At 43.8% G+C, this 25091-nt stretch overlaps 1 protein-coding gene and 2 pseudogenes across 1 annotated transcript; all 3 read right to left on the reverse strand.

Moving 5' to 3' along the window:
• Window positions 1-5344: 5344 nt before the first annotated feature.
• On the reverse strand, window positions 5345-5911 carry LOC120969403 (uncharacterized; annotated as a pseudogene).
• A 9777-nt stretch (window positions 5912-15688) lies between these two features.
• LOC109785483 (uncharacterized) lies at window positions 15689-16143 on the reverse strand (annotated as a pseudogene).
• A 6693-nt stretch (window positions 16144-22836) lies between these two features.
• On the reverse strand, window positions 22837-24208 carry LOC109785482 (brassinosteroid-responsive RING protein 1). Its single transcript, XM_020344085.4, has one exon. It carries the CDS (start codon window positions 23910-23912, stop codon window positions 23400-23402), a length of 513 nt encoding a protein of 170 aa, XP_020199674.3. The 5' UTR covers window positions 23913-24208; the 3' UTR covers window positions 22837-23399.
• Between the last annotated feature and the right edge of the window lie 883 nt (window positions 24209-25091).

Below are 25091 nucleotides of genomic sequence, written 5' to 3' on the forward strand. Positions count from 1 at the left end.
TACTTCCCCATCCACACACCTTTTGTGATGTTCTTGGGCGCACGGTCGTACACCACTTGTAAACCCTAGTTTGGTTCTCTTGGCAGGAGTGACGGGGTATGGACACAGTAGAGGGGATGATGAAGGATTTGAAACTGTCAGCGGTGGAGAGGAAGGGTTTGAAGATAGGAGGAAAGGAGAAAGATAGGGCACCAGATTGGGCATCAGATGATCCGCGGGCAGTGGGAAAGCTTTTTTTGAAGAAACCAGCACATGCAGGTGTAGTTGGTAATACGTTGGGGAAAATATGGTGCCCGATCAAGGGGCTAGGCTGCAAGGAATTAGTAGAGAACATCTTTCTCTTCACCTTCAGGAAGGCAACAGGTTGGAGAAGAGCCCTGGAGCACGGACCCTGGTGGTTCGACAAGGAGCTTCTGGTAATGGAGAACTACGATCCAAACAAAATTGTCGACGAGTACGAGTTCAACTTGATCCCAATATGGATACGTGTGTTTGGGCTAATACTGAGTTCTATGAACAGATCCATGGGAGAATTGATAGGAAGTGATTTTGTGGAGGTCTTGGACGTAGATGTTGGACATGATGGTAGAGCGGTTGGTAAATTTCTCCGGGTTAAAGTGAAGCTTGACATCAATGAACCACTCATGAGGGGTTTCATGCTGGACAGAAATGAGGAAGAATCCAAGGGAGTGGAGACAAACGAGTCAGATCCAAAAAAAGAAAAGGCTTATCTGGCGTCGCTTTGAGTACGAACATATGCCGAATTCCTGCTACACTTGTGGCATCATTGGTCATAGTGAAAAAGAGTGCACCTCAAAACCTTCAAAGGAAGAAGTGTCACAATTTGGGTCGTGGATGAGGGCAGAGGAAGAAAATAAGAGGGGAGATTATTGGGGTAGAGGGAGATGGACGGACAGTAAGAGCAGCGAAGGGAGTAGGAGTTGGAGTGGGGGAAGAAACAACTCGGGTTCACATGGCCTGACTCATGGAGACCGAAGGCAGTACAGTTTTGAAAGAGGCGGTGCAAACTCTAGAAGTGATGGGTCATTGTGGAGGAAGAATGCAAATGGATCGGTAAGAGCAGTGATGGGGGGAGAAGGAGGTGACCAGTCCGCTGAAAACTCGTGATGCTGGCAGAGGAAAGGCCGTTCATGCAATAACAAAACAACTAGCCTTCAAGGATGATGCAAGAGATGACCCGAGCAAGAATAAGGACAATAACTCCATGTTGGTAGACATGCCAATAGGTGAAGAAGATATGAGCGGAAAAAGGGAAAGACACGCTAGTGGAAAGGAGGGAAACGAGAATCAAAAGGCAAAGGAGAAACAGTCTAAGAATAAATTCAAAAAATAAGGTGTTGGGTAATAGCATGGAAAAGGAAGGAAAGTCAGAGGGCAAAAAAAGGGGAGAAATTTAAAAGAAAGCAAAGGGAGGAGAAGGGAGTTTACAGGAGAGCATGGGAATTGTGATAGGGAAGAGAAGTGGGGAGGACATGGAGGTGGATGACGTGAACACACCAAAGAAGAGTAGGATGGAAGATGGAGAAGGGAGGGTGGAAGATCATCGATTTTGCAAAAAAAAGTTAATCATTTTTTAGAGAAAAAATCATGAAATTGAAAAGGTTCGTTATTTTGAAAAAATATATGTATTTTGGAAAAAATCACACATTTGAAAACATTTCACCATTTTCTTAAAAAGTTCATGAATTTGAAAACATATCATGGAATTTGAAAAAAATATGACTTTGAAAAAGCGTTTACGGGTTTTGGGGAAAAGTTTGTACAAATTAAGAAGAGTTCATAAATTTGAAAAAAAGTTCATGGATTCAAAAAAGTTCACGTGTTTTGTAAAATGGTTCAAAAATTCGAAAAAAAGTTTCATGCATTTGGAAAAAGGAAAAAGTTAAAGTTAAAAAAGTAAAATAAAACGTAAGGAAACCTTCCTAAAACCGGGGAAGAGAAATTCGTTTGGTGCTTTAAGATGGGCTGGCCCATTAAGATAAAGAGAAGAGAAGAGAGTGTGATGTGTACCAATTAGCCAATAATAGGTGCATAAGGGTTAAGATGGACAGTGGCGGAGCTTGCAATAAATAGTTGTGCGGGTCAGGTGGGCTAGGTTGAAGGAAATAGTTGTTGGGCTGGCCTTCCACTCCCCTAGGCCTACATTGCGGTGGTGGTGGAGGATTGCTCCTGTGTTGGGCGAGCCATTGTCTGCTTTTGCCCTGCGAAAGAGAATTAATGAAATGTTTAAATGGTATATTTTCTAAAGTATAACTTTTGTAACATATAATTTGTATTACATTCATTAAATTAACGGTACAAAGATACTAGTAGGTCCTTTAACCAGAAAAGAGAGAAAGATACACCAATTCTTGATTCTTGGGAATGGGGGCATGCGGCGCCTTTGCAATGGTAGCCGTCCGATTCGATCCTCTATGTTGACTTGTCCTCACCCTGGCCTTCCATGCTTGCACGTTCTCTCTCGCTGCTTTGCTCGTCTTGTTGACTCCCATCACTATCAGCTGGGCCTAGGTTTGGTTCAACGGGACACTCTCTTCTCTGTGCGTGAGTTTATCAGTCATTCTCTCATCCGCGTCGGAGAGAGGCTCGGTGGGGGCCGCCTTGTCCGGTGCAGGTGGATCGTTCGTCATCGGGTACATGGTGTGCCCCGCCATGTGGGTTGTCCGCCTATGATTGGGATTGCGGGATGGCGATGAAGACAGGAAGATGTACTCCAGTAAACAGGGAGTGTAGTGTGGAGGGGAACATTTGGTACATGGGGGAATATGAATCTGTTTTTTAAGAGTAATTTAAAAATGGTTGGAAAATCATAAAATTTGTTGGCAACAACTTCACTTATTGTCCTACTCGTAGAAACAAATTGGTGGTGAAATGACTTTCATGGTATTTTCCACGACAAAGTCAAAATCGACACTATATTAGGTGTACTATTCACTTTATATCGTGAGGGACTAATTTGTGTGTCATTGAAATTTTACAAGTTGTTCATTATTTTACTGTTGAATGTCTCTTTTAAATATTTTTGTTATTGTTTCATTCCGGATTTCATTGCTGTTTCATGTGTGTTTCATCATAATTTTACATGTTTCTTTATTATTTTTATTACATATTTTCATTAATTTTTTATTTTGAATTCGATGTTGTTTCATTTAGATTTCATATAAGTTTCATTATAGTTTCATAATTTGAATTCAAAACTTTAAAAATATGTTTAAGATTGATCTTGTTCTAAAGATTTAAAAGTAGGAACACTAATATCCAAGGGGAACATAAATGGGATCTATAGTTTAAATATATGAATGACAAACACTTTAAAATCTAACTAAAAATATGGGTCTAAACTCCCCACTGAAATAATAAACTACAATAAAAAGTTGTCCCCAAATAGTTGGTGGGTCTCAGCTACAAAATGAATGATAAAGAAATAAGAGAAATAAATCATACACACACAAGGATTCATCATGATTTATGGCACTATCTTAATATACACAAAAGGACGTAATATTGAATATTATATAGCTCAAGCCGCAAAATTGATTCAGGCGGCAAAATTGGTTCAGGCCGCAGGAACTTATGATAAAAAAATAAGTATCACATTTCATAATGTCAATCTCTTTTCTAGGAGGACATTAATATTTGGGTTATTCCATATAATTGCATGTCATAGATTTGTCATGTCTGAGTTGATAAATATTGTTAACTAATGAAGAATGTCAACTCTTTATAAGACTCACACTATCGCATATGGAAATCAACATGCGTCGAGTGACCAACATAAAACCACAAATCCCTAAATGGACAAATTTCAAATCTTGTTACAAAATAATCTATTTATACTAAATATGTTTTATGTTCAACAAATTTTTACCACATGTCAGCATTAGTAATATTTATAAAACTTAAACATCGCAAGCATATGATATAAACTTCTATCATTAAAAATGCAACAATTAAAGTAGAAAACATTTATCATGGGAAATTATGTTACCTTCACAAATTTAGTTCAAAGTATTTTTTTGGAAATTAATTCGAAAATTATGTTATGTTCACAAACTTCTATCACTATTTAAGTATCTAAACAAAGCACACAAAAGAGAAAATCACACGCATCAATCAATGACTTAATTTGTTCTATTCGTTTAGAGATAACAAAGTTGAGCCATATGTCGAATCTAATTTGGATTTCCTACAGATGTAGTGTGGTTGACATTTAATATGTTTATACGTGTCTGTGTCCATTTTATCTATAAATATCCTGATAGATGGTTCTACAATGCACATTTCTTGGAAATTATTGTAATTTTCTCCAATTTAAGTATTAATTACCATATTAATTGGTTAGGTCCTATTCTCTTGTACTATTGAGCTAATATGTTTAGCGATGTCTGATCCCTCATCGGTTACATGTTATTGTATATGGCATCTGAATAATGTAGTATCAGTGTATTCAATGCATTGCCGTGTAACAAAGTTATTTTTCTTATATATCCATAGTCAATGCAACATATACATGACAAAATAAAAGTTATCTTCCTGCAAACAAAACAATCTTTCTGCAAGGTAAATATTAGTCAAGGAGTTCTTTTATGTGCAAGAACAAAATTAGCATAGGTACACATCAACCATAACATGAGAATTCAGATTTCTGAGTTTGTATTATATATGCCACTACAAGTGATAAATTAAGGAAGTCCATTCGAAGCCAATCCATTTCCAAGAGAACATGTAATGCACAAAACATGCAGCAAAAGCTGCAAAACAGGAGGCATCCCCAACCCCCTTGAGAAGGTGTGGTATAAAGGTGAAAATGCTGATCCTAGTGAAATCTTATAACAAGAGTAAAAAGGAAAGCGTTTCAAAAAGGAATAAAAAGGAAATGAAAGCGAGGAGAGCGAAAGCTTTTCTTGAATTTCTCTGCATATATTCGGATTCACACCTCTATTTACTTGCACTAATGTAAGTCTGATGTACATACATATGTTCTCCTCTTCTTCTTTCTTGGTTTATGGATTTTGCTCTGGAGACAAAATCCATTAGAGTCTAAACCCAAACCAATCAAAGCTCAAACCAGGAACTACTCCCCTTCCATGGGGATCGTCTTATAATAGTCTCTCCTAGCGAGGGGCTATCGGAAAATATTTCGACGCCTCTCCGCCAATGGGCCTCCATGGCCTGGCCCTTGCCGTGATCTCACCGGTTGAGCTTGCTTTTGCATAAAAAACCCCGGAAGCGACAAATTCGGAACCCTCTCCTCAGGACCCAGCAAGAATAGTTGCCGAACATATATGCAAACAGCACCCCGAATGAGCCTGCCCTGTGCCAATCACGACGCCGGCAGCGGCATGGGCAGGAGGATGGGATTGAGAGATGCCGGCGCCGGCGGGAGGAGCGAGGCCCGATAGAGCGGGCAGGTGCGGTGGCCGTGGCGGCCCAGCGGTCGAGGCACCCGCGGTGGAAGACGTGCCGGCACCCGCGCGGCCGGCGCACCCGGGCGGCGCCGTGGAAGTCGTCGAGGCACACCACGCAGCACTCCGGCAGCAGCGGTGCCGTGCCGTCGTCGCTGTCAGACGGGAGTGCGTCGAAGCGCACGGCCGGAGAGTGCTCCTCCAGGCCGTGGTCGTGGTGTTCGTGTTGGTATTGTTCCTGGTGGTGGTCGGCGAAGTAGGCGAAGTCGGAGGCGTCGGAGTAGTCGAAGCAGAGGTCGTCGTCGACGCCGGCGCCGACGAGGCGGAGCAGCCAGGAGGAGAGGCGGCGCAGGTGGCCGAGCAGGAAGAGGAGGTTCAGCAGCAGCCTGGGCATGTATCGAGGAACTTCTGCCTCATGACTGTAACCCTATATTAATGGAATAAAACTCTATTACCTCGCAAAAAAATAGTCGTTACATTGAATTCTCTATTCTGACTTCCACATTCTGGCTTTTGTGTTTGTACATTTTTTTCTGAATGTTTTAACTCATCTCGTTGGCTCTTTTCGCTTTTAACTGGGTCTGCGTTTAAGGTTGTGGTTCACTCTTCTCTCTGTGCGTGAGTTTTTTTGTTGTTCTCTTTTCTGCTTCAGGAGATGATCGCGGTGGGGGCCGCCTTGTCATCGTGTCGGGGCACTGTTCGTCGTCGAGTACATATTGTACCCCGCCAGGTGGGTTGGCTGTTTGTGATTGATTCGCGCAGGATAGCCCTATACGTCGGCATGGAGAGTGGGGGTGTGTGATGAATCGTCTTCTCTCCTATCATTGCATTAGTGTCTGGCTCTTCTCCCCTTTTCTTTTCAGTCTACGCTACTCTTGGCCCCTCTTGACGTTCATCGTTGTGATGTTTGATCGGTGAGTCTTCGTTGGGACACCTTACGTTCGTAATAGGAGGTTATGATTTTTGATGGCTCGCATCATCGCGACCCTAGTTAAGATAGTTTACGTCGTGATCTAATTTTATTTTATTGCCCCACCAGGTGGGTTGGCTGTTTGTGATTGATTCGCGCAGGATAGCCCTATACGTCGGCGTGGAGAGTGGGGGTGTGTGATGAATCGTCTTCTCTCCTATCATTGCATTAGTGTGTGGCTCTTCTCCCCTTTTCTTTTCAGTCTACGCTACTCTTGGCCCCTCTCGATGTTCATCGTTGTGATGTTTGATCGGTGAATCTTCGTTGGGACACCTTACGTTCGTAATAGGAGGTTATGATTTTTGATGGCTCGCATCATCGCGACCCCAGTTAAGATAGTTTACGTCGCGACATCTAATTTTATTTTATTGCCTTATTCTTACCAGGGTGATTTCGGATCTTGTTTATGTAGGTTTATTGTTTTTGCTGAACAACCTCCAATATAACTCCATGATCACCTATTTATACTAAATATTTTTACCTTTTTACATGTCATTATTACAAACATTAACTAGCATTACATTACATTTGACACTTCTACTACATAGTGGCACTTGTAATATTTAAAAACTTCACCATTAGTAACATACAATGGAAATTTCCATCATTATAAATGGAATATAGGTAACATGTTATGCTTTCAAAGTTTAGTTCATGGTATTTTGTTGAATGTATCCAACAATCTAAATCTAAACAAAGAAACAAAAAAGAGAAAATAAAATGCATCTACCTATGGAGCAATTTGTTCCATTTATTTAGAAATAACAAACCGAGCCATACGTCGGATCTAGTTTGGATGGTCTACACATGCGACGTGTTTGCCATTTATATGTATTATGTCGCATTTATACTTTTTGTGCCTATTTTATCTGTAAATATCTTGATAGAGGATTCTATGTTGCATGAGTCTAGGAAATTGAAGTATAAACTAGCATCTTAATTAGCTAGGTTATCTTCCCTTGTACTATTGATCCGAGATGGTAAGTGATATCTGGTGATGTTTGTTCCATTTAACTTTATACGCCATCTGAATAATGTTATATCAAAGTGCTTGGTACATTTACCATGTAACAAAGTTATATATAACAGGCGATGTAACAGCTACATGATGGAACAAAACTGATCTTCTCTCAAACGGAGTAATCCTTCTGCGAAGCAGATATTTGGCAATGATTTCTTTCATGTACAAGAACAAAATTTGCACAGGCACAAAACATATGCTACTGCATTTCAGATTTCAGAGTTTCTATATATGCTACTAGGATAAATTAAGGCAGTCGGTTGACTCCGATGCATTTCAAATAGAGCGTGCAATACACAAAACATGTAGCAAAAGCAGGAGGTACCTCCAACCCCCTTGAGAAGGAGTAGTATAAAGATGAAAAATGATGGTCCTAGATTATAACAAGAATGAAAAGGAAAAGGAAAGCGAACAGAGCAAACGCTGTGCATATATTCGGATTCACCCCCTCTATTTACATCCACTAATCTAAGTCTGATGTACATACATATGTTCTCCTTTTCTTCTTTCTTGGTATATGGATTTTGCTCTAGAGATCAACTCCATTGGAGTCCAAACCCAAATCAACCAAAGCTCAAACCAGGAACTAATCCCCCTCCATGGGGATCGTCTTGTGATAATATTGTTGGGGAACGTAGTAATTTCAAAAAAATTCCTACGCACACACAGGATCATGGTGATGCATAGCAACGAAAGGGGAGAGTGTGTCCACATACCCTCGTAGACCGAAAGCGGAAGCGTTAGCACAACGCGGTTGATGTAGTCGTACGTCTTCATGATCTGACCGATTCAAGTACCGAACGCACGGCACCTTCGAGTTCAGCACACGTTCAGCTCGATGACGTCCCACGAACTCCGATCCAGCAGAGCTTCGAGGGAGAGTTCCGTCAGCACGACGGCGTGATGACGGTGATGATGATGCTACCGACGCAGGGCTTCGCCTAAGCACCGCTACCATATGATCGAGGTGGATTATGGTGGAGGGGGGCACCGCACACGGCTAAGAGATCAATTGTTGTGTCTTTGGGGTGCCCCCTGCCCCCGTATATAAAGGAGCAACGGGGAAGGTGCGGCTGGCCAGGAAGGGCGCGCCAGGAGGAGTCCTACTCCCACCAGGAGTAGGACGACTCCCTCCCTTCCTAGTTGGATTAGGAGAAGGGGGGAAATAGGAGGGAGAGAGGAAGGAAAGGGGGGCGCCGCCCCCCTCTCCTTGTCCTATTCGGACTAGGGGGGAGGGGCGCGCGGCCCTGCCCTGGCCGCCTCTCCTCTTCTCCACTAAGGCCCACTATGGCCCATCAAGCCCCCGGTGGGTTCCGGTAACCCCTCGGTACTCCGGTAAAATCCCGATTTCACCCGGAACACTTCCGATATCCAAATATAGGCTTCCAATATATCAATCTTCATGCCTCGACCATTTCGAGACTCCTCGTCATGTCCGTGATCACATCCGGGACTCCGAACAACCTTCGGTACATCAAAACTCATAAACTCATAATATAACTGTCATCGAAACTTTAAGCGTGCGGACCCTACGGGTTCGAGAACTATGTAGACATGACCGAGACACGTCTCCGGTCAATAACCAATAGCGGAACCTGGATGCTCATATTGGCTCCCACATATTCTACGAAGATCTTTATCGGATGAACCACGATGTCGGGGATTCAATCAATCCCGTATACAATTCCCTTTGTCCATTGGTATGTTACTTGCCCGAGATTCGATCGTCGGTATCCCAATACCTCGTTCAATCTTGCACATATTCAATAATAGAATTTCAGAGTGAAGTGGAAAATCATCGTGACAAGAAAAAAATCTATGATCTGATCGCAGAGACAAATATTTGAGTTACGAGTTTGGTCTTCAATTAAAACAATGTGGAATAGTTTCACAAATTCGTGCCACCTGGAACACCACAGCATAATGGTGTGTCCGAACGTCAAAACCGTACTATTATTGGATATAGTGCAAGCTATGATGTTTCTTACCGATTTACCACTATAGTTTCTCTGCGATCGAATCTCGGGCAAGTAACATACCGATGGACAAAGGGAATTGTATACGGGATTGATTGAATCCCCGACATCGTGGTTCATCCGATGAGATCATCGTGGAACATGTGGGAGCCAATATGGGTATCCAGATCCCGCTATTGGTTATTGGCCGGAGAGGTGTCTCGGTCATGTCTGCATGGTTCCCGAACCCGTAGGGTCTACACACTTAAGGTTCGGTGACGCTAGAGTTGTTATGGGAAATAGTATGTGGTTGCCGAAGGTTGTTCGGAGTCCCGGATGAGATCCCGGACGTCACGAGGAGTTCCGGAATGGTCCGGAGACGAAGATTTATATATGGGAAGTCCTTATTCGGTCGCCGGAAGTGTTCGGGGGTATATCGGTATTGTACCGGGACCACCGAAAGGGTTCCGGGGGTCCACCGGGAGGGGCCACCTGCCCCGGAGGGCCCTATGGGCCGAATATAGAGGGGAACCATCCCCTAGGTGGGCTGGGCGCCAAACCCCCCTAGGGCCCATGCGCCTAGGGTTGGGGGGAAACCCTAAAGGGGGCGCCCCCTTGGCTTGGGGGACAAGCCTTCCCCCCTTGGCCGCCGCCCCCCCTCTAGATCCATCTGGAGGGGGCCGGCCCCCCTCTCCCTTGCCCCTATAAATAGAGGAGGGTGGGAGGGCAGCCGCACCACATCCCTGGCGCAGCCCTCTCCTCCTCGAACTCCATCTCCTCCTCTGTAGTGCTTAGCGAAGCTCTGCCGGAGAACCACGAGCTCCATTGCCACCACGCCATCGTGCTGCTGGAGTTCTCCCTCAACTTCTCATCTCCCCTTGCTGGATCAAGAAGGAGGAGACGTCCCCGGGCTGTACGTGTGTTGAACGTGGAGGCGCCGTCCGTTCGGCGCTAGATCGGATCTTCCGCGATTTGAATCGCCGCGAGTACGACTCCATCAACCGCATTCTTGTAACGCTTCCGCTTAGCGATCTTCAAGGGTATGAAGATGCACTCCCTCTCTCTCGTTGCTAGCATCTCCTAGATTGATCTTGGTGACACGTAGAATTTTTTTGAATTATTGCTACGTTCCCCAACACACTTAAACTATCAAGTAGTCATCATACCGAGCTTTGCCAAACGTTCATAACGTCTGCATTTGCTCCTGCAATAGTTCTGTTACCTAGCGGTGCATCAAGGACATAATACTTCTGTGCAGCAATGATGTTAATCCTCATATCACAGACCAAGTCCGCATCATTGCTACTAACATTTTTCAACTTAGTTTTCTCTAGGAACATATCAAAATATAAACAGGGAGCAACAACGCGAGCTATTGATCTACTACATAGTTATGCAAATACTATCAGGACTAAGTCCATGATAAATTAAAGTTCAATTAATCATATTACTTAAGAACTCCCACTTAGATAGACATCCCTCTAATCATCTAAGTGATCACGTGATCTATATCAACTAAACTATGTCCGATCATCACGTGAGATGGAGTAGTTTCAATGGTGAACATCACTATGTTGATCATATCTACTATATGATTCACGCTCGACCTTTCGGTCTCAGTGTTCCGAGGCCATATCTGTTATATGCTAGGCTCGTCAAGTTTAACCTGAGTATTCCGCGTGTGCAACTGTTTTGCACCCGTTGTATTTGAACGTAGAGCCTATCACACCCGATCATCACGTGGTGTCTCAGCACGAAGAACTTTCGCAACGGTGCATACTCAGGGAGAACACTTATACCTTGATAATTTAGTGAGAGATCATCTTATAATGCTACCGTCAATCAAAGCAAAATAAGATGCATAAAAGATAAACATCACATGCAATCAATATAAGTGATATGATATGGCCATCATCATCTTGGGCTTGTGATCTCCATCTCCGAAGCACCGTCATGATCACCATCGTCACCGGCACGACACCTTGATCTCCATCATAGCATCGTTGTCGTCTCGCCAACTTATGCTTCTACGACTATCGCTACCGCTTAGTGATAAAGTAAAGCAATTACGGGCGATTGCATTGCATACAATAAAGCGACAACCATATGGCTCCTGCCAGTTGCCGATAACTCGGTTACAAAACATGATCATCTCATACAATAAAATATAGCATCATGCCTTGACCATATCACATCACAACATGCCCTGCAAAAACAAGTTAGACGTCCTCTATTTTGTTGTTGCAAGTTTTACGTGGATGCTATGGGCTGAGCAAGAACCGTTCTTACCTACGCATCAAAACCACAACAATAGTTCGTCAAGTTAGTGTTGTTTTAACCTTCTCAAGGACCGGGCGTTGCCACACTCGGTTCAACTAAAGTTGGAGAAACTGACACCCGCCAGCCACCTGTGTGCAAAGCACGTCGGTAGAACCAGTCTCGCGTAAGTGTACGCGTAATGCCGGTCCGGGCCGCTTCATCCAACAATACCGCCGAACCAAAGTATGACATGTTGGCTAGCAGTATGACTTGTATCGCCCACAACTCACTTGTGTTCTACTCGTGCATATAACATCTACGCATAAAACCTGGCTCGGATGCCACTGTTGGGGAACGTAGTAATTTCAAAAAAAATCCTACGCACACACAGGATCATGGTGATGCATAGCAACGAGAGGGGAGAGTGTGTCCACGTACCCTCGTAGACCGAAAGCGGAAGCGTTAGCACAACGCGGTTGATGTAGTCGTACGTCTTCACAATCCGACCGATCCAAGTACTGAACGCACGACACCTTTGAGTTCAGCACACGTTCAGCTTGATGACGTCCCACGAACTCCGATCCAGCAGAGCTTCGAGGGAGAGTTCCGTCAGCATGACGGCGTGATGACGGTGATGATGATGCTACCGACGCAGGGCTTCGCCTAAGCACCGCTACGATATATGATCGAGGTGGATTATGGTGGAGGGGGGCACCGCACATGGCTAAGAGATCAAGAGATCAATTGTTGTGTCTTTGGGGTGCCCCCTGCCCCCGTATATAAAGGAGCAAGGGGGGAGGTGCGGCCGGCCAGGAGGGGCGCGCCAGGAGGAGTCCTACTCCCACCGGGAGTAGGACTCCCTCCCTTCCTTGTTGGATTAGGAGAAGGGGGGAAAGAGGAGGGAGAGAGGAAGGAAAGGGGGGGCGCCGCCCCCCTCTCCTTGTCCTATTCGGACTAGGGGGGAGGGGCGCGCGGCCCTGCCCTGGCCGCCTCTCCTCTTCTCCACTAAGGCCCACAATGTTGGAAATATGCCCTAGAGGCAATAATAAAATGGTTATTATTGTATTTCCTTGTTCATGATAATTGTCTATTGTTCATGCTATAATTGTATTAACTGGAAACCGTAATACATGTGTGAATACATAGACCACAACATGTCCCTAGTAAGCCTCTAGTTGACTAGCTCGTTGATCAATAGATGGTTATGGTTTCCTGACCATGGACATTAGATGTCATTGATAACGGGATCACATCATTAGGAGAATGATGTGATGGACAAGACCCAATCCTAAGCATAGCACAAGATCGTGTAGTTCGTTTGCTAAGAGCTTTTCTAAATGTCAAGTATTGTTTCCTTAGACCATGAGATTGTGCAACTCCCGGATACTGTAGGAATGCTTTGGGTGTACCAAATGTCACAACATAACTGGGTGGCTATAAAGGTGCACTACAGGTATCTCCGAAAGTGTCTGTTGGGTTGGCACGAATCAAGACTGGGATTTGTCACTCCGTATGACGGAGAGGTATCTCTGGGCCCACTCGGTAATGCATCATCATAATGAGCTCAATGTGACTAATGAGTTAGCCACGGGATCATGTGTTACGGAACGAGTAAGGTGACTTGCCGGTAACGAGGTTGAACGAGGTATTGGGATACCGGCGATCGAATCTCGGGCAAGTAACATACCGATTGACAAAGGGAATTGTATACTGGATTGATTGAATCCCCGACATCGTGGTTCATCCGATGAGATCATCGTGGAACATGTGGGAGCCAATATGGGTATCCAGATCCCGCTATTGGTTATTGGCCGGAGAGGTGTCTCGGTCATGTCTGCATGGTTCCCGAACCCGTAGGGTCTACACACTTAAGGTTTGGTGACGCTAGAGTTGTTATGGGAAATAGTATGTGGTTACCGAAGGTTGTTCGGAGTCCCGGATGAGATCCCGAACATCACGAGGAGTTCCGGAATGGTCCGGCGGTGAAGATCGATATATTGGACGAAGGGTATTGGAGTCCGGAAGTGTTCCGGTGGTGGCTATGGCCAGCATGACCGAAAAGTGTTTCGGAAGCTCCGGCAAGTGTTGGAGGGCCTCATGGGCCAAAGGGGAAGGGGCAAACCAGCCCACTAAGGGGTGGTGCGCCCCCCACACCCTTTCCCACGTTACTTGGGGAGGTGGGGCGCCTCCACCTGGCTTGGGAGGGAAGCCTCCACCTGCTTGGCTTGGGGGGCAAGTCTCCCTAGGATTTTCCCTAGGGAGATCCAATCTGCTTGGCCGCCGCCCCCTAGGGGAAACCCTAGGGCGCCTCCCCCTCTCCCCTTGCCCCTATATATAGTGGAGGGGTGGGAGGGCAGCCGCACCTCTGGCCTGGCGCAGCCCTCTCCTCCTCCAACTCCTCCTCCTCCTCCGTAGTGCTTAGCGAAGCTCTGCCGGAGAACCACGAGCTCCATCGCCACCACGCCGTCGTGCTGCTGGAGTTCTCCCTCAACTTCTCCTCTCCCCTTGCTGGATCAAGAAGGAGGAGACGTCCCCGGGCTGTACGTGTGTTGAACGCGGAGGCGCCGTCCGTTCGGCGCTAGATCGGATCTTCCGCAATTTGAATCGCCGCGAGTACGACTCCATCAACCGCGTTCTTGTAACGCTTCCGCTTAGCGATCTTCAAGGGTATGAAGATGCACTCCCTCTCTCTCGTTGCTAGCATCTCCTAGATTGATCTTGGTGACACGTAGGAAAATTTTGAATTATTGCTACGTTACCCAACACACAATGGCCCATCAAGCCCCCCGGGGGTTCCGGTAACCCCTCGGTACTCCGGTAAAATCCCGATTTCACCCGGAACACTTCCGATATCCAAATATAGGCTTCCAATATATCAATCTTCATGTCTCGACCATTTCGAGACTCCTCGTCATGTCCGTGATCACATCCGGGACTCCGAACAACCTTCGGTACATCAAAACTCATAAACTCAAAATATAACTGTCATCGAAACTTTAAGCGTGCGGAGCCTACGGGTTCGAGAACTATGTAGACATGACCGAGACACGTCTCCGGTCAATAACCAATAGCGGAACCTGGATGCTCATATTGGCTCCCACATATTCTACGAAGATCTTTATTGGTCAGACCGCATAACAACATATGTTGTTCCCTTTGTCATCGGTATGTTACTTGCCCGAGATTCGATCGTCGGTATCTTAATACCTAGTTCAATCTCGTTACCGGCGAGTCTCTTTACTCGTTCTGTAATACATCATCCCGCAACTAACTCATTAGTTACAATGCTTGCAAGGCTTATAGTGATGTGCATTACTGAGTGGGCCCAGAGATACCTCTCTGACAATCGGAGTGACAAATCCTAATCTCGAAATACGCCAACCCAACAAGTACCTTCGGAGACACCTGTAGAGCACCTTTATAATCACGCAGTTATGTTGTGACGTTTGGTAGCACACAAAGTGTTCCTACGATAAACGGGAGTTGCATAATCTCATAGTCCTAGGAACATGTATAAGTCATGAAGAAAGCAATAGCAACATACTAAACGATCAAGTGCTAAGCTAACAGAATGGGTCAAGTCAATCACATCATTCTCCTAATGATGTGATCCCATCAATCAAATGACAACTCATGTCCATGGCTAGGAAACTCAACCATCTTCGATTAACGAGCTAGTCAAGTAGAGGCATACTAGTGACACTATGTTTGTCTATGTATTCACACATGTACTAAGTTTTCGGTTAATACAATTCTAGCATGAATAATAAACATTTATCATGATATAAGGAAATAAATAAGAACTTTATTATTGCCTCTAGGGCATATTTCCTTCAAATATCTCCGGGCGAGGGGGCTATCGGAAAATATTTCGATGGCTCTCCGCCAATGGGCTTCCATGGCCTGGCCCTTGCCGTGCTCTCATCGGTTGAGCTTGTTTTTTTTCATAAAAACCCAACCTGAAGCGAAAAATTTGGGACCCTCTCCCAGGATCCCGTAAGAATAGTCGCCGAACATATATGCAAACAGCACCCCGAACGAGCTCGCCATGTGCCAATCACGACGCTGGCATCGGCATGGGCAGGAGGACGGGACTCAGAGACGCCGGCGGGAGGACCGAGGCCCGGCAGAGCAGGCAGGTGCGGCGGCCATGGGAGGACCAGCGGTCGAGGCACCCGCGGTGGAAGACGTGTCGGCACCCGCACAGCCCTCCGGCAGCAGCGGCGTGCCGTCATCGCCATCGGAAGCATCGGAGAGCGCGTCGAAGCGCACGACCGGAGAGCGCTCCTCCAGGCCGTGGTCGTGGCGCTGGTACTGCTCCTGGTGGTGCTGGTGGTGGTCGGCGAAGTGGGCGAAGTCGAAGGCGTCCGAGTAGTTGAAGCTGAGGACGTCATCAACGCTGGCACCGATGAGGCGGAGCAACCAGGAGGAGAGGCAGCGCAGGTGGCCGAGCAGGAAGAGGAGGTTCAGCAGCAGGCTGGGCATCTCCGAGGACACCGTCGGGAACCCCATTAGTTGACCGACGGACCGACCGCCGGAGAGCCGAATCAGGAGGAGGACGAGCAGAGCTCGAGAGCTAGAGAGATACGAGTTGGAGGAGGGGGGAGGGGGGAGGGGTCTCACATGGCACACAATGGCATGGCCTTTATAGCTAGAGGCAACAGCTATGGAGGAGGTGGAGGTGGTAGGAGAGTGACACAAGGAGGAGAAGGAGAGATCGAGAAATGAAGCAGCTAGCTTTCAATGACTGGAAAAAGTAGTTATACATATTTTGCTGCACCCAACAATTTACATATTGACAATGACTGGATAGTTTATTTATGCATTCTTAGGTTTATGTCGTTAAGCAAATTAACAAGTAGCAATAGTAACCAATGTGCGACAAGGTGGCCTAATACGTTTTATAGCAAAGGACAAGCCGGAAAGTTCTCTTATATAAAGCAAAGTGCTCTTGAGGACATATGGGAATTCTCGTCAAGTTACGTTCATCATATTTAGTTGATTCGCGTTCACTACTTTGATAATTTGATATGTCCATGGACCGGTGCTAGAGGTGTCATTCACATAAACATAAAGTACATCAACATTAGGAATTAAAAATTATTGTATTTTTTGTACTATGTTTAAATAAATTTAATATGATAATGCGAATTTCCTATACAATTTTTTCATGTTGTAAGTTTACTTCATAAAGCATATAGAAGTATTTGCTATTATACATGAAGAGAATAATATTTTTTGAGGAAACATCTTGAGAATAATTTGAAATATACAGATACATCATAACTTTGTTAAAAAAATGTTAGAAAATTAGATGTCGCCCGCGCATTTGCATGGGCCGCCCTGCTAGTTAAACGAAAAACAAATTGAAAAGGAAGAGAACACGGGATCGATCCCTAGTCTCAAGGGAGATCCCCGGCGCAGCTAAAAGCCGGTCTTTCTCCGTTTTTCTTTCTTTTATCGTTTCCTTTTGTTTCATTTCTTTTTTCTTCTCTAATTTTTTCATTCTTTTCTTATTTTCTTCTCCGGTTTGTTTTATTCCTTTTTTGCTTCATTTCGTTTTCTACTCTCCTTTTTTTACGATTTGTTTCATAATATTTTCAATTTGTTTCTTTGTTTTTTATTCATTTTTTCTTTTGGTTTATTTTCGGTTTTTATTTTTTTGGGGTTTTCTTTGTTTCTTTCATTTTCATTAGACATTCTTTGTATATATCAACAACATTTTTCTAATAGACGGTTAACATTTTGCCAATAAAAATTAATATTTTATAATACATGATCAACATTTTTTCTATACATATTTAAAAAAATTCAAATGGCTGATTAACATTTTTCAAATACAAGATTAATATTTTTTGAATACATGGTCAATATATTTCCTATACACACTTTTATACTTGTTCAAAAGCTTGATTAATATTTTCCAAATACATGATTAACATTTTCTAATATGTGGTCAACATGTTTCCTATGTGCATTTAACACTTTTTCAAATGCGTGATTAACATTTTAACTGCAATATTAACAATTTTAAAAGATTCTCAACATTTTTCAAATGCTCGATTAATATATTTTCAATACTTGTTCAAACATTTTTCCAAATGCTTGAATAACATTTTTTTATATACATGATCAAAAAAATTCCACATTTTCTTAATACATGTTCAGCATTTCTTCTATACACATTTAACATTGTTCAATTTCATAATCAACATCTTTCTAATACATGTTCAACATTAGTTTTCAAATGCCTGATTAACATTTTAATAGACATGATCCAAAAAATTCATTATTTTTCAATACATCGTCAAAAAATTTCAAATGCTTCATCAACATTTTTCAAATAATTTTTCAAAAAAAATTCCAATGCTTGAGTAACATATTTATATACATGATAAAAATAATTAATCATTTTTAATACACGGTTAACATTTTTTCTATACACGTTTAACATTTTTAAAATATTTGATCCTCATTTTTTCAAATGATTGCTTAAATTTTTTATATACATGCTAAAAAATCATAATTTTTTTAGTACATGGTCAAAAAAAATTTCTACACACATTGAATAAATTTGAAATGCTTGATCAATATTTTTCAAAAAATATCCAAATGCTTGATTAACAATTTTTGAATACATGATCAAAAAAATTATACACAGTTTTTATACATTTTTCGTATACATGATAAGCATTTTCTCTATACACACTCAACATTTTTCGAATGCCTGGTCGAAATTTTGTCAAATATTTTTATAGAGTAGTTTTGTAGTATATATATTTAGAATATGTTAATGTATAAAAAATAAAAAAATACAAGCAAAAATGAAACAGAAAACATAAAAAATAGAGAAAAGTAGGCTTTGGCCTCGCGGGCACGTGGGCCGGCCCATCTCGGTCTCCCCTTCAGTGAGGGGTCCTACCCTCTCGCTGAAGGCGAGACATAGTCGCACCCAGCCAGGTGGGCTTTTCTTTCAGAATTGGGCCAAGCGCGCTAAGTTGACGGAAACTGGCCTACCACTCCCCTAAGCATACACTATGGTGGAGGATTGCTCCTGGGCTTGGCGGGCCATTGCCTGCTTTTGCCTTGCAAACAGGTACGACGATATAGGATGGCGACATATGAACAACAATTTCTACTTGGCTTCATAATTCCTCAAAAAAAACTTGGCTTCATAATGCTTATTTATTTTCTAATTTCTAATATGAACAACAATTTGTATTCCCAAACCCGTCACTAGAAAGCCACGAACCATCAACAGGCTGGAGAAATGCCAGTTCGACATCACCCCCCACGACAATGAGAAAGATCAGCTTCTATGGCTCGAAGAGATAGAGAGCCAAATTAAGGACTCTGCCGAGATAATCGTGCTCCCTTTGATAACAAAGCCAAAAACAAGATGTGAGAACCAGGAACGATTCGCTCCTTATGCAATAAGATCTGGATCAACTCACCACCAAAGCCAGCCACCAACACCCTTAACGTGTCAGGCTCTAAGCCTACGTTAGTATGGCCCACAAAACTAAGCCTGGCCTTATACACCAGCTCACCCCGAGATCCATGAGGGCCACGATGCCAGCGACTAAATTCCATGCGACTACCAAGCCATCACATGCTACCAAAAACATTCAAAACTGGAGTGGTGTCGTACTCTTCGGAATTAAAAATCAAGAAATGATGATGAGCTGCGAAAACTAAATTTATATGAATACCTCCTTTCTCATTACCACATTTGGCCTCAGCAGTAACAACTAGATATTCTCCAGAACCACATTGACCACAACCCAAAAGCGTCACATAGAGAGCGCAACCAGACTAACACTTTTCCAAAGCAAGCATTCAAGAAGTTCGCGGAATAGAATGCTCACAAACTCTGGATCTTCCTTGGGAATGATCCCCTGCGCCAAGCCTTGCGGGTCCAAAAAGGTAGCCCCCATTGTTGAAGCTCTCACTGCCATTCATCCTTCTTCTTCAAAGATAGCCTATTTTTGAACACAAGCAAACTCTCCTCATATACCATCATCTGAATAAAGAAGGGCATACAAACAAACACTTCAACCCTATGTGTCAGACTGCATGTGTATGCTTATCCAAATTGAACGCATCATTTGACAGCTCTCATACACATGATCTCATCTAAAACTAACACGGTAGAAAATAAAACAATACATCCTGACAACAAAGATATGACATCATATACTCAACACTAAACATTATTGTCTAATTAGATAAACATTGTTTTAACAGTACTCAGAGCAATTACGAGCATCAACACGGGCGTGGTATGCACCGCACCATCCACCCCGCTAGTTCTTCCTATATAACCTCCAATAGAACTCACAATCACCTATTTATACTAAATATTTTTACTTTTTTACATGTCATTATCAGAAAATTTAACTAGTATTACATTACATTGGACAATTTCTACCACATACGGCTACTGGTAATATTTCAAAACTTCAACATTACTAGCATACAACAGATATTTTATCATTATAAATGCAACATTTGTAGTATGTTATGCTTTCAAAATTTAGTTCATGGTATTTTGTTGAAATAAATCAAATAATCCAAATATAAACAAAGCAAAAAAACACGCATCTATCTATGAAGCAATTTGTTCCATTTAGAGACAACAAAACCGAGCCATGCATCGGATTTAGTTTGGATGGCCTACACATGCGACGTGTATGCCATTAATTTATTTCATTTCGGTTTTATATATTTTTGTGCCTATTTTATCTATAAATATCTTGATAGAGGGTTCTACATTGCACGAGTCTAGGAAATTTAAGTATTAATTAGCCTCTTAATTAGTTTGGTTATCTTTATATTATTGATCCGAGATGGTAAGTGATCTCTCGGCGATATTAGGTTGCATTCAACTTTATATGACATTGGAATAATGTAATATCTAAGACCTCAACACATTTCCATCAATATAAGTTTTCTTTGGTTTTGGGGATTTCATTGTTTCTTTTTGGTTCTCATTGTTTCTTTTTTCGGTTTCACTTTTCTCCACTCTTTTTTCATTGGTTTCCTTCTGTTTTCTTTTCCTATTTTTTCTTTGTTTTCTTTCTTCATTTTCCTTTTTTCTTTCTTTCTTTCCGTTGGTTTTCTTCGTTTTTATTTGTTTTTTGTTGGTTTTAATTGGTTAATTTTTTATTCAACACATGGTTACTTTTCTCGGCATACAACATATACTTTTAGTGTACATGCGAATTAAAATGACACATGTTGAACATTTTTTCGAATACATGATGTAAATTTTCGTTCAATACAAGTTTTGAACACTTTTTTGAATACATGGTCAACATTTTTCAAATACATGGTGAACATTTTTCCAATGGAAATAAAAAGTCACACATAATATTTTCAACATCGGGAACATTTTATCAATACATAAATAAGTTTTTAAAATACATATTTTTTCAGTTATACATATTTTCGTATACATCAGGAGCATTTTTGTATATAGGTTTAACTTTTTGTAAATACTTGACCAATATTTTTTATACACATTGTATATTTTTTAGTATACAAGAATCGTATACATGATAAGCATTTTTTGATACACGTTTAACATCTTTTCTAAAGGATAACTTTTGTAACATGAAATTTGTATTACATTAATTGAATTATGGGTACGAAGATACGTGGAGGACTTCTAAGCCAGAAAAGAGAGCAATACATATCAAATTTTCATTCGTGCTAGGAATGGGGGTATGCGGCACTTTTGAAATGGTAGCCGTCTAATTCGATCCTTCTCTTGTCCTCATTTTGGCCTACCATTCTCGCACGTCCTCTATCGCTGATTTGTTTGTCTTGTTGTGTTCCGTCATTTTTCAAATGCCCGGGTTTGGTGATGACTCCTCTTTGCTGAGTTTCTCGATCGTCCTCTCTTTTGCGTCGGGGAGAGGCTCGGGTGGGGGCCGGCTTGTTATCGCGTTTATGTGGCATTCGTTGTCAGGTACATGGTGTGCCCCGACAGGTGGGTTGGACATTTGTGATTGGCTCACACAAGACAACCTTGTACAACTGTGTGGAAAGTGGCGATGGGTGGTGGAAAGCCTTCTCTCTTATCCCCGCATCGGTGGCCAGTTCTTCTCCTCCCATTTTCATTCCAGTTTTTGCTGCTTCTGACTTTTCTTGAATCCCGTCATTGTGTTGCTTCCTTAAATAATCATTGTTGAGCTGGTTGCGTTTGGAATAGGTGGCGGGGATTTAGAATGGCGCTCGCAGTGTTGTGACGCTGATTAAAGTCGTTTCCGTCGGTGCATCAAATTTCTTTTCCTTGCCTTTGTTCGTAACCAATTGATTTAGGATCTCGTTTGCCCGTAGGTTCCTTATTATTCCTAGACAACCCCCAATAGAACTCAGAATCACGTATTTATAGTAAATATTTTTACTTGTTTACATGTCATTGTCATTTAACTAGTATTACATTATATTTGACAATTTCTACCACACACTGGCATTGGTAATATTTAAAAACTTCAACATTAATAGCATACAACAGATATTTTATCATTATAAATGCAACATTGGTGGTATGTTATGCTTTCAAATTTTAGTTTAGGGTATTTTTGTTTAACTAAATCCAATAATCCAAATCTAAACAAAGCAAACAAAACATGCATCTATCTATGGAGCAATTTGTTCCATTTATGTAGAGAAAACAAAACTAAGCCATGCGTCGGATTTAGTTTGGATGACCTACACATGCGACGTGGATGCCATTTATATATATTATGTCGGATTTATCTGTTTTCTTGCCTATTTTATCTATAAATATCTTGATAGAGGATTCCACTTTGCATGAGGAAATTTATCTTAATTAGTTAGGTTATCTTCCTTTATACTATTGATCTGAGATGGCAGGTGATGTCTCATCGATATTTGGTTGCATTCAACTTTATGTGACATCTAAATAATGTAATATCGAAGTCCTCAACACATTTGCTATGTAACAAAGTTCTTATCCTCACGTAACGGACGATGTAACGGCTACATAATGGAACAATATCGCAAACGGATTAATCCTTCTGTGAAGCAGATATCTGCCAGGGTATTCTGTTACCTACAAGAACACAAATTTACATAGCTACGCAATGCAACAACCGAACAATAAGTTCAAATTTCAGAGTTTCTATGTATGCTAGTACACGGGATAAATTAGGGTAGTCGGTTGAATCCGATGTATTTCCAGCAGAGCATGTAATATATATAAAAAAACATGTAGCAAAACAGGAGGCATCTCCAACCCCCTTGAGAAGGAGTAGTATACAGATGAAAAATGCTGGGTCTAGTGAAACCTTATAACAAGAATGAAAAGGGAAAAAAAAGTGAGCAGAGCAAAAGCTGTGCATATATTCGGATTCACCCCTCTATTTACTTCCACTAATCTAAGTCTGATGTACATATGTTCTCCTCTTCTTCTTTCTTGGTATATGGATTTTGCAGCGGACACCTAATCCATTCGAGTCCAAACTCCAAAGCCAAACCAAAGCTCAAAGCAGGAACTAATCCCCTTCCTTGGGGGTCGTTCTGTAATAGCCACTCCATGCGAGGGGGTCATCGGAAAATATTTCGACGCCTCTCCGCCAATGGCCGTTGCTGCGCTCTGACCTCACCGGTTGGAGCTTGCTTTTGCATAAAAACCCAACCGGAAGCGATAAATTCGGAACCCTCTCCTCAGGATCCCTCAAGAATAGTCGCCGAACATATATGCAAACAGAAACCCGAACGAGCTTGCTCTCAACCAATCACGACGCCGGCAGCGGCATGGGCAGGAGGACGGGACCCAGAGACGCCGGCGCCGGCGGCAGGAGCGGCGCCCGGCAGAGCGGGCAGGTGCGGTGGCCGTGGGCGGCCCAGCGGTCGAGGCATCCGCGGTGGAAGACGTGCCGGCACCCGCGCGGCCGACGCACCCGGGCGGCGCCGTGGAAGTCGCCGAGGCACACCGCGCAGCCCTCCGGCAGCAGCGCCGTGCCGTCGTCTCCGTCGGAAGCAGCGGAGAGCGCGTCGAAGCGCACGGCCGGAGAGTGCTCCTCCAGCTCCTCCAGGCCGTGGTCGCGGTGTTGGTGTTGGTGTTGGTATTGCTCCTGGTGGTGGTCGGCGAAGTCGGAGGCGTCCGAGTAGTCGAAGCAGAGGTCGTCGTCGACGCCGGCGCCGACGAGGCGGAGCAGCCATGAGGAGAGGCGGCGCAGGTGGCCCAGCAGGAAGAGGAGGTTCAGCAGCAGCCTGGGCATCTCCGAGTACACCGCCGGGAACCCCATTAGCCGAATGAGGAGGACGGCCGGACAGAGCGCGAAAGCTAGAGAGTATAGGAGGACGATGAAGAGGAGGGGTCTCACATGGCACACAGAGCTCCAGCCTTTATAGCTAGAGGCAGCAGCTATGGAGGAGGAGGTGGAGGTAGGAGAGTGACACAAGGAGGAGAGATCGAGAAATGAAGCAGGAGGGGGGTTGCCGGATGGCGACGGAGATGTACAGTCGACGGACACGGACAGAGCTGAGCGGGGCGAGTTAATTAACTGTGCCTGTGCGTGCGTGACAAGGTTGTGTGTCGACGATGGATGGAGATTAATGGCGAATGATTGATTAATCGGGTGGGGTGGCTCCATCATCGATGGATGGAGGAGCGTGCTAGCTGCGTGCATGTGCTGGTGTGTCCGGCGGGAGGGACAGGCCGGACGGGGTCAGGTGCGCCTGTCGACTGGCCGGCGGGCTCAGCTCGGCAGGTGAGCTGCACGCCTCTGCGGGGATGAAAAGCTTTTTGTAATGCCCATGGTGCGCACATGTGCACAGTGCTGTGACTCGGTGGAGCTAATCTGCGACCGCTCGGCGGGTAGTGTTATGGGGCGAACGTCGTGCACGAAAGAATGTATAGCGACGGCGTTGGGGTGAAGGGATATCATCGGCACCGCTGGTACGCACAAACATGGAGGAGATGGCCCCGAGGGGACATGGGCGCGCGGCTTGTCTCATTGTGTGAATGATGAGTGGAAGAGAAAGGCGTGTTCAAAGGCAGTTGAACTGAGGAGGGCTCGTTGGCTGGCGGGCGAAAACCGGCTAACATAGCTTCGGCCGTTAGTGTTATCTGGCGGCAGATCATGCACGAAAGATATATACAGCGGCGCGGGGTGGAGAAGGGATATCGTCGGCATCGCACGTGTCCACACATCTATCAGGCTTTGTCGGAACCCCCACCCCCACAATGCAAGCACGATGAGTGGTCGGACAAAGCATGCATCAAATCGATGAAATCAAGTAGGGCTTGCTGACGGGCGGGAACCGGCTGGCTAGGGAGAAGATAGGCGGCAGCCCGCAGCCCCACACAACCCACCTGCGAGACGAACGAAAGAGAAGGGTGGTACAAGGCTTTGCAGCAGGAGGAAGACCACCATTCGCTCGATATGTCAACAAACCGAACGTTCGCGCTCTAGGACATGATC

Source organism: Aegilops tauschii, chromosome 7, assembly GCF_002575655.3.
Source record: "Aegilops tauschii subsp. strangulata cultivar AL8/78 chromosome 7, Aet v6.0, whole genome shotgun sequence".
NCBI classification, from domain to species: Eukaryota; Viridiplantae; Streptophyta; class Magnoliopsida; order Poales; family Poaceae; genus Aegilops; species Aegilops tauschii.

Coding starts and splice junctions, on each gene's coding strand:
- LOC109785482 (XM_020344085.4), bottom strand. CDS start 23,912: ATGGGGTTCCCGGCGGTGTACTCGGAGATGCCCAGGCTGCTGCTGAAC.